This window comes from Zalophus californianus, chromosome 2, assembly GCF_009762305.2.
Source record: "Zalophus californianus isolate mZalCal1 chromosome 2, mZalCal1.pri.v2, whole genome shotgun sequence".
NCBI lineage: Eukaryota > Metazoa > Chordata > Mammalia > Carnivora > Otariidae > Zalophus > Zalophus californianus.
Genome location: NC_045596.1, coordinates 33667678 through 33682206, shown reverse-complemented (window position 1 = coordinate 33682206; position 14529 = coordinate 33667678). Strand labels below are relative to the sequence as shown.

The following is a 14529-nucleotide window of genomic DNA, read 5'->3' as shown; positions in this document are numbered from 1 at the left end:
CGTGTGGTAGACACGCAGTTGCCGGGTGAAGAATGAAGCAGAGGATGAAGTGGGCTCTAGATGGTGAAGGCGAGGCAGGAGGAAGGGAGCCAGCTGACTTAAAGGGCACCTTTGAGTGGAGAGGCGAGGAGGGAGGAGCGAAGGCGAGAGCCGGTGCCGAGTGCTCAGGGGCTGGCGTCCTTCTGCCCACAGGCCTTTGTCAAGTGCCCTGGAGCCGGGAGGCTAGTAATAGTAACTCAGATCTGCCCGCAAGAGAAGGGACAGGACTGGGGGGGGTCCAGGTGGACCCCCGAACCAAGCACGGGAGACTGAGATGGGATGAAGACAATGAAAGCATCCAGTCAAGCAAAAACGGAGGATGACTATTTAGGTATTTCATGAAACTGAAAAAGGATCGTAACAGATGGTTGTAGTCGTAAAATGAATGGCTTTCAGCCTTAATTGTACATTTTAAATGCTGGTGACAAATAATTAGCTTTATCACTGGTTACAGTTTGTTTTCTGATTCCCAGACTCTTTTTCTCTCTAAGAAACAATTTTTACTCACTTGCTTACGATTTTTTTTAAAGATTTTTTATTTACTTATTGAGAGCGAGAATGAGAGAGAGAGAGAGAGCACATGAGAGGAGGGAGGGTCAGAGGGAGAAGCAGACTCCCCGCCGAGCAGGGAGCCCGATGTGGGTGGGACTCGATCCCGGGACTCCAGGATCATGACCTGAGCCGAAGGCAGTCGCTTAACCAGCTGAGCCACCCAGGCGCCCCTCACTTGCTTACGATTTTAATTGTAATAGGGCAGCCGGCTGAAGCGGCTCGGCCAATCCGGTATGAAGGCGCACTGATAACATCCCACTCTTTACACTCAGATCCCAGCATTTCTGACTCAGTGGCTTTCCTCTTGAGTCCGATCTGCATGAACCTCTGTCTGAACTATATGCGCATGAATTTATACCATCTGAAATACCTGTGGTGTTGACACACTCTTTTGAATCTCCTTAATTTTTAGGCATCTTTTGCAGTTGTGTGGTATGGGCCCAGCTGTGGATATTTTGGTGAAATTCAGGAGAGAGGGAGCCTTCATGAAATTCATCAGGTGCAATTTTGACTCACACTGGACACACCTCCCAGGAGAGATTCCTAGTCCAGTGCACCATGATGCGACACCTGCCCATTTACAAATCTGTGCTTTGGAAGTGTGTGGTTTGGGTTGTGATGCAGACCTAGCAAGGTACCTTGCAGAGAGGAAACGAGAAATCCTTTCTTGGATGACTGGGTCGAAAGGGGCTAGTTCTGTAATCTCTGGGCTTTGTGACTCAAGAGTCCTTCCTGTAGTTTATGCTTCCCGTGGGGAAGCATCAGCCTGTTTCACACTGTACTAAAGAACCTATTGATATTTAAGTAGAGTTTAAAAAAATCAGCTATGGAATTAATTATTTTAAAGTGCTTGGATTAGGAAAAAACGTATTTGGTAAATTTTAACCTTCGTATCTAATTTTGAAGAATTGCTTACCTTTTCATTAATATAAAAGCGGGTGGATTGTGTTACATTTCTGAAGGAGAGAAACTGTGGTGCCAACAGTGCTAATGGACATTTTAAAACCCATTAGGATTTAGGGGCTTCTGGCTGGCTCGGTCGGCGGAGCGTGCAACTCTTGATCTTGGGGTTGTGAATTTGAGATTACTTAAAATTTTTAAATCCACTAGGATTTGGACTTGCAGATAAAATGTATCCTGAAATCTGTACACATCCTTCTGTTTTATTAAAGCAGGAAACAGGAAAAGGAACGAACATTTCTGAACGCCTTCGGTGTTGCTAGGCCAGTTTTCGGCATTCTGCAAGGATTCCTTAATCGTAATGCCCTCTGTAAAGGTCCCAGCTTTGTGCCATTTTACATGGAAGCAACTGAGGCTGAGAGATGGAGTACCTTGCTTGGGTCATACAGTTCACATAAGTGATAGAGCCTAGATTCAGACTGTGCCCTTTCTTTCTTTCTTTCTTTCTTTCTTTTTTTAAGATTTTATTTATTTATTTGACAGAGAGAGATACAGTGAGAGAGGGAACACAAGCAGGGTGAGTGCTCCCGCTGAGCAGGGAGCCCGATGCGGGGCTCGATCCCAGGACCCTGGGATCATCACCTGAGCCGAAGGCAGACGCTTAACGACTGAGCCACCCAGGCGCCCCCAGACTGTGCCCTTTCTACCGTGTTGTCTCCCAGTTAGCCATGAGCACTCACCTCATGTACAGAGTTGTACCTGTCTCCCACAAAACTCGAGGATTGTCTCTCCCGATCCTTGTCCTTTTCATTAGCTCTTTGACTCTTAGGTATATTAATTACAGCCTGTCCATACAGAGAACAAGTGGAGGGTGGAGAAGGGTGGCAAAAGCCACCACACCTTTGTTGAGCCGAATGATCTTTTTTTTCCCTGAGATCGAGACCTGAGCTGAGATCAGGAGTCAGATGCTTAACTGACTGAGCCGCCCACGTGCCCCAAGCCTAATGATCTTTTAAGAACATTTCAAATACCCACATTAAGAAATAAACTCTTCGGTTTATGTATAGGAGCTAGGTCATTACATTTTGGAAGTAAATGTATTGGTGAATTAAAATGGAATTAAACAAGAAGGGATGACATGTCATTAACGACCATAAAACACTTTTGTTTCATTTCAGTTACGATACCAGAAGTGCTTGGTAGCCAGGCCGCCTTCCCAGAAAGTTCGACCACCTCCTCCGCCAGCAGACTCGGTGACCAGACGGGTCACAACCAATGTAAAACGGGGGGTCTTATCCCTCATTGACACTTTGAAACAGAAACGCCCTGTCACAGAGACACCATAGCTGCGTATGTTAAAGGATTCCGGACTACGTCCCTGAAGATTGAATAGCTACACTAAAGAAGATGAACTGATACCTGGCCTTCCATTCAGTTGCTGATGCTTTGTCTTCAGAGAATTAATCCTTAACCAAACAGTGTTAGACAAGCATGTTCTCTCGTCTTGCCACCATCCTGTGATATGAAAAGAAGCATGACTAATTTTTTTTGCTATCAGTCAGATACATCCTGAGCAGTGGAAGGTCTTTTTCTTACTGTAAATATGGTGACCATTACTTGACTTCACGCACACGGAGAAGAATGTGGCCACAGCCCTCCTCGTGAACTAAAGCTGAGTCCTTGGGGTGAACGACGCCGGAGTTAGTTTCATTGTCTCCTGGATTGGATCTGTCACAAGCACTTGGCCCCGTGTCCAGCCTTGGAGTAGCCACCGCGTGCCAGATACCATTGAATTGCTGTAAAAATAGGATGAGGAGTTTTTGTTTCAGTCTTTCACGAAATCAGACCTTTTGCTTGACAACACCGGCTGTCGGCATCAGTACAGAAACCAGCTGGCGGCTTTCCTTGACGAGCTCTTGGACGCACGGACGCCATTTCAGGTCTACAGCTGCTTGTGGGATGTTGGGGGGGAAAGTGAAACTTCAGAATTGAAAAGCATACCAAGTTTGAGCAATTAAAATCGGGCAAAAAAATAGCTTTTCTAGATGGCTTTCAAACCGATTATTTAAAAAAAAAAAGGAAAAAGAAAAATGAAAGAAAATCAGAACGCATTTCGGGTGGGACGTATTTCAAACTTCTGCCTTATATTGTACAATGCAGCTAGAGAATTATAGTTCACTATGGCCATTCTCTACACAAACAACATTAAAATGAAATATTTCTCCTACGCCTTTCATCCTTAGTTTGATAATTAGCCAATATGCAATTTGGAGTTGAGGAAATGTCATTTATATTTTGGGTCTCCACCACCACATTATTATGTTCGTCTTCCTAGTGAAACGTTCTGCTAGGATTCCGTATCCAGCTCAGTCTTACCCTCATGCTTTTTGCCCAGAAAGCTGTCTGTCCATCATGTATTGTCCATGGCAACAAATTACATTAAATCGAACCTTTCTGAAGTTATGTATTTAATATTAGAATATGTTGGACTTTACTAGATATATTTTTAAATTTCTATTTTTTTCAAGATTTAAATATTTCATATCAGAGCAAAATATACATAGCAACACTGGACTGCTTAACAAGTTTCCCAAAAAGCATTTTCCTGCTTCTCTTTTCTCACCTATAAAGATACACAGATTTAGACTTTTGTTGACATTATCTTAAAAGGAAGTTGCTAAGGAGACCAATCTAAATATTAGTCTTATTTACTTTTTAATGTCAAAATTAACATTTTAAGACATCGTTATAAAAAGTAACACTTTGTTTATCTACTGCGATGTACTTGTTAAAACGGCTTCCACATTCAAATGGGGTAACCATTTGAGCCTTACGAGGTAGAGAAAGGTACTAAACACATTTGAGAAATAAAAATATGTATAAAGTACCAAGAGGCTCAGTCATGTAGCCTAAGACCTCTCAGAAGTTTGCGAGAGAACCCGGATGAGAACCCACGCTTCCCAGCTCTGTTGTAAGTCATGCTCCTTCCACATCAGTGAGGAAGGGTCTCTCCACAGTTACTCTGGGCATATCCAGTTACTGTCAAGAAATCTTAGAATTCCCTGTAGAAGGAGGGGAATACATCCAAGTCCCTCACACAGCAGTCTTAATCATAAAACCATTGCCCTCTCTCAGTCCAGGCCTCTTTCCCTGCAGTGTGCCTCAAAAGTGTTGTAGAGGACAGGCTCTTACATGCCGTGCGGCCTGTTCAACTTCCGAGATTTTCCAGAGGTGGTGGTACTGGTGGTAGAGATAGTCCTAACTCATGGTACTTAGCCACCAGAGAACATAATGGAGTAGGTGGCCTCCTGACTCTGTTCCCTCAGAATTCTGGAACTGTTTGCTAGCACTCTAGTGTTATGACAAAAAAGATGTCACCCTAGAAATGAATCCTACTTCTCACCAGCCTGTATACTGTTCTACCTGAAATAACCAGTGCCATCGTCAGAAATTATTGCGTTAAGAAAATCCTTAGTTTGCCCTTTGAAAAGCTGTTCAAAATTCAATCACAGTGATCTCTCATCTCGATCTCCACAGTGAAAGGTTTTAGTGTGATAAAAATTCTGAATAAGTCACCCACTTTTATATTGGAAATCTCTACCAGAACCCACTGTTGAATTTTTAAGGCATACCTTTGTTTGTTTTCAGGATCAAGAATACTGAGCTAGCTTTAAGTAGCAAACTGATTGATATATGCAATTATAGGATATGTTAAGATGAATGATAGCCTTTACATACTGAAAACTTTACTGCAGATATTGTTTTGAAAACAGCTTTGCGTCCTAAATGCAATTAATTTTTTGTAAGATTCATTACGTTAAACAGAGCGTTCGGACACTTTCTGCCATGGCCAAAAAGTACGTGTGACGGTGTGTGTGCATTTCTCTGGGAGAGGGCGCCGTGTCTCACCCGACGCTGTGGTCACACTCGGGTTATCTATGCATCTTCTTTAGACCCGCGACGCGGTGAACAGGCGGCCGTGTCCGCTATGCCTCGTTCGTCTTACCATTGTTTTAATTAACCTGTTAAATACGGCTTGAAATATTTTTATTTTATTTATTCTATTTTTACTTAAATAGACTGCATTATTGTGTTAATGTATTATCTTTACTGGATAGTATCTCACAGTGTATCCAGGCCTAAGCAATCTCAGTGAACTATACGTCACCTAAAAGGTGGTTTTGTAATGATTTGTAGTCACATTTTTATTGGAATATGTAGAAGAAATGGCAAAATGCTCAAAGGTCCTTTTATTTTTTAAAAGCAGCTAGACAGACGCAGACTTGCCACCTCATCTGTGTGCTCCTTGGCAGCATCAAGGGGAACAGCCACCAGGCCTCTGGCAAAAACTTTACTTTGCAAACCAAAAGCACTGCTCGGTGCTTTGTTTTTATATCCTTCACAGCACATGTGATCTCCCCTCAAAGACACATGTCCACAAGCCCTTTGTTTCCACCTGGATATAAGATCACCCATAGCTACTTAGGACCATTGTTTTCTGTTTGTGTCTGTCTGGTTGCATGAAGGGACATTAGACCCATTTCCATTAAAGTAAGTTCTTTGTGATAAACTGTTGGCACTGCTACTTTTTTAAAAATCCAGTCTGATCTTATGATGGAGATTTGTAAGACCATTCTACACAAGGTCACTTACTAGAAAACCCGAAATCTTTCCTCCTTTTCTTGTATGACACACTCATTTCATAAGCATTGCAACACAAATTGAAGATTTCACAAACAACGTGAAAAACCTATGCCTAACTGATGCTAGCACAATTTAACTAGTAAAACCATTAGCTCTCTAGTTTGCCAGGCTTCCTTAACCTAATACACAGCTGACATGTGTGTTTCACAGCCAGGAAAATGAAGTTTAATTTATTTCAGCTTCAGAGAAAAGATTGGGCTCACACTTTATCAGTGAGAGCACTCCCTGCCATCCAAAGCAGCTTGTTTATCCTGAAAGAACGTTTGCTTTTGCTTTCTGCCCCGTTTGCTGTTGACCACTTTTACACATTTTAATGTAATATGTTGTGAGAATAAACTTAGCTGCATAAAATGTCTGGCTCATTTATCTGACATCTCAATCCTATAGACCCAGGAATGGAAATGCAAGGGTAGTGTCTCCATGCTAGTCATTTTATTTTCAAACGATTCTTAAATTAAAGATCATTTTGGTAATGAAAAATTCTGCTTGGATTGTTATTGCAGATTTCCACCTGGTAAGAACTAGAAAGTAACTTGAAATTCTGAGTAATTTATCACACTGCCCTTACTTGTTGATCAGGAACAACAGCCGGCGGCCTTAGTCACCAACTAGAGACTTCTGGAAGCAGTCTTCCTCCTATCAAGGTAGTCTAGCTTTCATTCTTGTTAAGAACTTGACGTCAAAGAGCGTAGGGGCGCCTGGGTGGCTCAGTCGGTTAAGCATCTGCCTTCGGCTCAGATCCTGATCCCAAGATCCTGGGCTCAAGTCCCGCATCGGGCTCCCTGCTCAGCGGGAGGCCTGCTTCCCTTTCTGCCGCTGCCCCTCCCCCAGCTTGTGCGCACGCTCTCTCTCTCTCTGTCAAATAAATAAATAAAATCTTAAAAAAAAAAAAAAAAGCTGTACAGTCACTAAATCCAAAATCAAAGGTAACCAGAAAAGCAGTTAGATCTGGGCTAGGGCTACTTTAACTGTCAGACATATGAGATAAGTGGAATTTAGAGTATGTACTCTTTTTTTTTTTTTGGTTCATCTTCAATCACCACCCCCCTCCAGTGTCTTCTTAACTCTATTCAAAGGCAGTTACTCTGAAGGAACAAAATTTCATTTTGGTTTCAGGTATTATATTAGTGGTAAGTAATTTCAGATAAAATTTGCTATTGGAGAATCTACCAGTAAATTCATTATTTTAGATTTTTGCAGCACTTTTCTCTAAGAAGCTCAAGAACAGAAAATGTGAGTGTAATCAATATTCTCCACTAGAATTCTCATGTTTTTATCCAAAGTCTTTTTCCTTTTTTACTCTACAAAGTACTTAAATAATTGATCATGTCCTTAGAAGACTGTCAAAGAAGAACACTACAGGCTTAATGAATCATTCAGAATCTCCATATGTTTCTAAAGAGAAAAATAGTGACAAGATGCGTACTATGAGATACTGAAAATAAGGGGCTTAGGTTGTGATACGACATGAATCACAAGCTTACCAGAAAAATATCCTGAACTATTCCTCTACAATGAGAGTTTTTATAACATCACAGAGAATAAATATCTCAGACCTGCTACTTTTGGACAATGGAATACTTTTCAGCCTGGGGCAGGGGAAGAGGGCAGGAGGAATTAGCGATTCCAGGGATAAAATACCGCTCTTTACCCAACAAAGTTCAATTCAGCCGCACCAGCTAGCCCTCTGGAGGCCTGGAGCGTCCAGAGCCAGACAATAGGGAGTATGAGGAAAGACCTAATTTTTGAAACAAAGAGGTCTATCGTTTTTGATTTTTGAAATCAGTAAATTAAGATCTGCATGGAGCCACTGGGTGGTATGCACAAACAATCATGGAACACTACATCAAAAACTAATGATGTAATGTATGGTGATTAACATAATAAATTTAAAGAGAAATCAGTAAATTAAGTTGGGCACTTAAAACATTTCTGTACTTTCTGAGAGTCATAATTGAGAATTCTCTGGGGATTTAAAATAGAAGTTCACATATAAAAAGGCCTGTTTCCTTCGCTGACACATTCTGATAAATAAATTTTCAGCGAAAATATTTATTACTACTAAAATGAAATTCAGCATTTTGTTTATTCTCACTTCAAGTGAGAAAATAACGACTAGAATGTTAGAGCTAAAATACACCTAAAAATTCATCTTGAAGAGGATAATATTCTACTGAAATCATGCCACCTGAATTAAACATTTAGGAATTTACATAACACTGTTCAACACAACTGGATTCTGAAAATAGAACTTTATATTCAAACTTTGTGTCTATGAACATTTTTTAAACAATAGGTTTCATAGTTGTAACTCATTTGATTTAATGTCAAACAATTTCTGTTTCCATGATGAAAAAAGAATCAGTAGACCCAGAAATGATAATCATACCAATTCTTGGTAGGCAATTGATAATACATCCAAGATGAATTGACTTTTAATATAATTAACATAGTGCTACAATATATTTTAATTGTGCATCAGAAATGATTCCCCAAAGTGTGATTACCGTGTGCCATTCGGAATGACTTGCAGATTTTACTATTTCCCCTGATCTTGGAACAGAATCAGACATTTTTATGGATTTCTTCAATAATCGGTGTCACTTGTATTCAGCAGGTTTGCCTCTTCCTCAGAGTTAGTACTATTTAGATGGCAATCTGTGTACACTTTTTTATAGCTGTATTTGGCCTGGTAAGCAGGGATAGTGGACTGTGTTCCATCTGCTCAGGATCCTGGAAGCTTTTCCCATGAGAAACTGTTTCCGCTCTGGTACTAACGTGCAGCTGAACTACCCACACCTGGAACTTCAGAACCTTCTGTTCTTTCTACTTGGACTCAATCTCAATCACATTACAAAAACTCATGCCATCCCATGTTTAAAGAATATTTTGATATTTTAAGAAAAAAAAAATCGACCTCCATAGTGATTGAAAATGTCAAACCACAAGTGAATAGATCCGGAAAAGCAAGCTCAAGTCGGTGTGAGAGGCCTGCAGCTTTTCCCTGTCTGCGCTTTCCAATAAACCACCTCAAGTCTGTTACAAGGCAGACAGTGTTTCCCTTCAGGAAGAATTGTTGCAGCTTCCTCTTAAAACAGTGTCCTGAGGCCTGACTGGAAGTTAGCAGGAGGGAGGCAAGTTCTAACAGCCGATCCTGAGTCTACAGCTGGACATTCTAGAACAGGTCAGCACTGAGCTGGTGCAGTGCAGGACTCCGGCCGTGTTGAATCGCCTACATTATTGTTTCTCACTTGTCTTCATTCTCTTGAAGGTACTATCACATTTAGAAGATACTAAGTGACCAAAAGGGTGAGTATCTTGTGTAGGGTTATCTAACCTTCAGAGAGGTATCAGACTTTGACAGAAAGTCAACTGCCCTCGACGTCTGTAAAAACCACAACACAGTCAAAGCCATGGTCGAGGACGTCTGAATGGGAAGGAAGGTAAGTTCTCTTTAGGCTTTTCCCCTCTTCTGGTTATTGATGGTGAGGGAAAGTAACCGGTCTTGGGTCCAACCCAATGATAGTAAAAATGTTGAGTTGGTATCTGAGATTTGATCCCGTGGGGACTTGAAGATGGCAACATCACTGGAGGCAAAACAATCTCTATGGGTTTCAGTGCGATCACTCTGTCTTCTGGGCGAGGTCTTATGAAGTTTGTCTGCCGTTCATACGGTCTGGGGTGAGCTGTGTTCTTCATAAATGTAGGCACTAAGGGATTGGCGGCGGGCTTGCCGGGTTTTCTGACCTGCGAGGAAGAAGCTGCTGAAGTGGCTTTTTTCTGTGGCAGAGATGTTTTTGTTGTCAGTGTCTCTGACCGGTTAGCATTTGCATTCGTTTCTCGATTCAGGAACTCAGCGATTTTCGTTTGGATGCCGCTGTTGTCACTAGTGGGAGTTTTCGGCAATGATATTTTTGACTTTTTCTTCTTCTTCTCCCGCTTTGAAGATTTACCCAACTCAATTCCATCCAGTAGACCCTTAGCGGCAGCACGGGCCAGAACGTCTCTCACAGACACTGTCTCAGATGGGTCCCGCTGCAATTAAAAGAAGCAGTTACTCAGTGTCGGAGTTAACTATTGCTGTGCATATTACAAATGTTCTCAGCTTCAGGAAAAACAAATGAGTATCTTTATTACTATAAAAGAAATGGTTTTTAGGCCTTAGTCCTGAGTATATCCCATAAACCTCAGCAAATGACTGTCTTTTTGTACTTAAACTTCCCCATTTGTAAATCTGATAGAAAAAAACATTCTAGGCCTTATTTCTTCCATGTGAGCCATGATGAACTAGATGTTGGCCAAGTGCTTGGAAAGTGGGGGCGGAGAGCAGGCAAGGGAGGAACGCCCAGGAGGAATAGGAAGATAAAAATAGGGATTTGGGGGCGCCTGGGTGGCTCAGTCGGAAGAGTGAGCAACTCTTGATCTCAGGGTCGTGGGTTCGAGCTCTATGTTGGGTGTAGAGCTTACTAAAAAAAATAAGTACCCTTAAAAAAAAAATAGGGATTTTTGTGCCACACAGTAGTAACTCTTTCTCCTGTCTTTTAGCTATTTATTTTTTATTATGTTCAGTTAGCCAGCATATAGTACCTCATTAGTTTTTGATGTAGTGTTCAACGATTCATTAGTTGCATATAACACCCAGTGCTCATCACCACACGTACCCTCCTTAATACCCATCACCCGGTTACCCTCTCCCTCCACCCCCGTCCCTTCTGTAACCCTCAGTTTGTTTCCAGAGTCCAGAGTCTCTCCTGGTTTGTCTCCCTCTCTGATTTCTTCCCATTCAGTTTTCCCTCCCTTCCCCTGTGGTCCTCTGTGCTCTTCCTTATGTTCCACATATGAGTGAAACCATACGATAATTGTCTTTCTCTGCTTGACTTATTTCACTTAGCACAATCCCTTCCAGTCCCATCCATGTCAATGCAAACGGTGGGTATTCATAAATAAGCACACCATTACAAAGTGTTCACAAAGTACCTAGGTTCCTCTTTATGAGGTTTGTCCTTTCTTAATTCCAAAGTATGACATGGATTGGAATTTTTCCCCCTTACCTCCCTTGTTAGAACAGAAAGAAAACAACCATTGGTAATTCCAGATGGTTCCATTCTGAAAAATTTATCAGTAGACAGATGTATTTCCTTTAAGGAGCACAGTGGAAGGACAGGAGGACTAAGCCTGCAATAGAAATGAGCAAACGGGAAATGGTTAGAATGGCTCGTCTGCAATCGAGAGAGACAGTAAATTGCAACAATTTTTCTTCTATTATGTTTTCTAATCATTTAAACAAAAATTCCAAACAAGAATAAAATGCCAAAGTAGAACAATATTGTAAGTTAAAAGCTCTAATATTTCATGTTAGCTCATAATTTATTTTGCTTCCCAAGGTTTGCATCTTTAAGCAACTATGCCAAGAATATCAACCTTGCCACAAATTAAAAACTCTTTTCCAAGTCGCTAATATGTTAACAAAAAGACTTCCATTATCAAAACAGGTAAATATGTATAGTAATCACAAAGATAAAACAGAAAAAATCCTTCTTTCACATGTTGTCAAAATACAAAAAGTAGGACTTCCTTCTTTTGATTACTTTTTGCACAATTACAGTATAAAAATGGCCTATCGTTTTAACTACATTATTCTTCCCAACTGCTTTTTGAGTATTAGTGAATGTGTTACACAGTGCTCAAGAAAGTGCACAACAAAGATTTTGTGCCAGAAACATAAAAAGCTCTAATCACTATTATGTGGAAAATAACTTTTTGGTTTTTATATTTACTATTTAATTTCTCATTCAGTAGTAAGTGGTTCATTCATAAATAGTAAATAATTCTTATATGCCCATGCTTTTGCAATTAAAATATATCTAATAAAGGAATAAACATTTTTCCATATAAATTAAGGTGTCAGGAACTCTTGTTAATTATTTTGTATATTTTGAAATTTAACACCATTTTTTTCCAAGTTTTTATTTAAATTCCAATTAGTTAACAGTGTAATACTAGTTTCAGGTGTAGAATTTAGTGATTTGAAACCATTTTTAAATGTATATTTATTCATTCACTATTTGCCTACTATGTGCAAGGCACATAAATATTAATTCTTTTGAACAGTTTACAGTTTAGTTGGAGAAACTTTATAATAATATAAAGAAGATCCAGTAAGAATGCTGAGCCAAGTAGAGACAAAATCATGTAGGAATAAGGTACAATTAACTCTGGCCATGGGATAGCAGATCTGAAGACTCCACAGAAGAAGAACTATTGGTGCTGTGTCTTGAAGAATGAGTAAGTTTCCAGTAACATAAAGTATTTCTAGGCAGAAAGAAGAACATGAACAAAAGTACAGTGTGTCATAAAAAGGTAAGTTCATACCCTACGATCCAGCAATTGCAGTACTAGATATTTACCCAAAGGATACAAAAATACAGATTCAAAGGGATACATGCACCCTGGTACTTATATAGCAGCATTATCAACAACAGCCAAACTATGGAGAGAACCCCATTGACTGATGAATGGATAAAGAAAATGTGGTATATGTACCCAATGTAATGTTACTCAGCCATCAAAAAGAAGGAAATCTTGCCATTTGCAAGGACATGGATGGAGCTAGAGAATATTGTGCTAAGTGAAATAAGTCAGAAAGACAAATACCATATGATCTCATTCACGTGGAATTTAAGAAAGAAAATAGATGAACATATGGGAAGGGGGGAAAGAAAAAAAGGAGAGGGAAACATTCCATAAGAGACTCTTAAAAATAGAGAACAAACCGAGGGTTGATGGAAGTGGGTGGTGGATGGGCTAGATGCGCCCATCTAGCCCATGGGTATTAAGGAGGGCACTTGCTGGGAGGGATGGGGTGGCTGGGTTTTAGACATTGGGGAAGATATGTGCTATGGTGAGCACTGTGAATTGTGTAAGACTGTTGAATCACAGATCTGTACTTCTGAAACAAATAACGCAACATATTTTAAGAAAAAAGAAAAAGAAGAAGATAGCAGGAGAGGAAGAATGAAGGGGAGTAAGTCAGAGGGGGAGACGAACCATGAGAGACGATGGACTCTGAAAAACAAACTGAGGGTTCTAGAGGGGAGGGGGGTGGGGGGATGGGTTAGCCTGGTGATGGGTATTAAAGAGGGCACGTTCTGCATGGAGCACTGGGTGTTATGAACAAACAATGAATCATGGAACACTACACCAAAACAAATTATGTAATATATGGTGATTAACATAACAATAAAAAAATTAAAAGATAAAAAAAAAAAAAGGAGGGCACTTGCTATGATGGGCACTGGGTGTTGTATGTAAGTGATGAATTGCTGAATTGTACTCCAGAAACCAGTACTGCACTGTATGTTAACTAGCTAAAATTTAAATTTTAGATAGTTATTTTAATTTAATTTAATTTATTCAAATTTATTTTAAATTAATTTTTAAATTAAATTGAAAAAATAATAATAATTAAAAAAATGTGTTCAGGGTACAGCAAGTGTTTCCAGGTGGCTGGGACATAAGGTGAGTAAGAGGTGTAGAGGTCGCTTAGGATGCAGGCAGACCCATATGACCTCAAATGACATACCACAGAGTGGTGCCAATGGTGGTTCTTGATAAATGTTTATGTTGAACTAAGCTGAAATATAATAGCTGTGTAGGTTCTAAAGGCAGCCTTATAATCAACAAATTGAATTTCGGAGGCCTAGTCATATATATGCTCTATACAAATAGAAATCATCAAAAAAAATTTATTCACATAAGGTAAAGAATACTCTTTGAAAATAATGATTTCTTACCAATTGGGAACATATTTAGTTCCAGAATGTAAATATGAAGGTTGGGGTTTTGTCAATTTTAATTTTTAATATATTCCTAGCACCTAAAAGAGTGTCTGGTACATAATAAATATTCAGTAAGTGTTTAATACATATGATATATCTTAGCTATATATGCTGTCTTTTTAAATGGTAATAATAATCCTAATTAAGATTGGTCAAGTTACCTTATAGAAATTGTCCCCACATAACAAAGTTATTTCTAAACTCCAGCTTACAGGCCATTTCTTCAAATAATAAATTAATACCCAGTCACACATACATTAGATGATCACATTTGGAATCTGTAGAGTTGATATTTAGATGAGATTTTGGATTTAGAATTGATTCTGGAATGGGTGAGGACCTGAGGATGTTGGGGTGAGTTGGATATATTTCATGCATGAGACAGACTTCAATTTTAGGGAGCCACAGTGGACTGTTAGGGGTTGAATTATGTTCCCCCAAAATTCATGCCCACCCAAAACCCAGAATGTGACCTTATTTGTGAAATGGGGTCTTT

At 39.8% G+C, this 14529-nt stretch overlaps 2 protein-coding genes across 25 annotated transcripts in view; one reads left to right on the top strand and one right to left on the bottom strand.

Moving 5' to 3' along the window:
• The window catches only part of APBB2 (amyloid beta precursor protein binding family B member 2), a 356077-nt gene extending 349531 nt beyond the window's left edge, over positions 1 to 6546 (top strand). For all 22 annotated transcript variants that reach the window (XM_027599383.2, XM_027599387.2, XM_027599390.2 and 19 more), the window contains one exon: positions 2670 to 6546. In XM_027599383.2, the coding sequence (XP_027455184.1) occupies positions 2670 to 2837 (168 nt within the window). In that variant the 3' untranslated portion in view covers positions 2838 to 6546. The remainder of the gene's footprint in view (positions 1 to 2669) is intronic.
• Positions 6547 to 6685: 139 nt separating this feature from the next.
• Positions 6686 to 14529, bottom strand: part of NSUN7 (NOP2/Sun RNA methyltransferase family member 7) — a 62524-nt gene continuing 54680 nt past the window's right edge. For 2 of the 3 annotated variants that reach the window (XM_027599401.2, XM_027599402.2), the window contains 2 exons: positions 11247 to 11370; positions 6686 to 10230 (listed from right to left, as the gene is read on the bottom strand). In XM_027599401.2, coding sequence (XP_027455202.1) covers positions 9601 to 10230; positions 11247 to 11370 — 754 coding nt within the window. In that variant the 3' untranslated portion in view covers positions 6686 to 9600. Of the gene's footprint in view, positions 10231 to 11246; positions 11371 to 12362; positions 12508 to 14529 lie in introns of those variants that run through there. The other variant, XM_027599403.2, reaches the window with a different exon arrangement.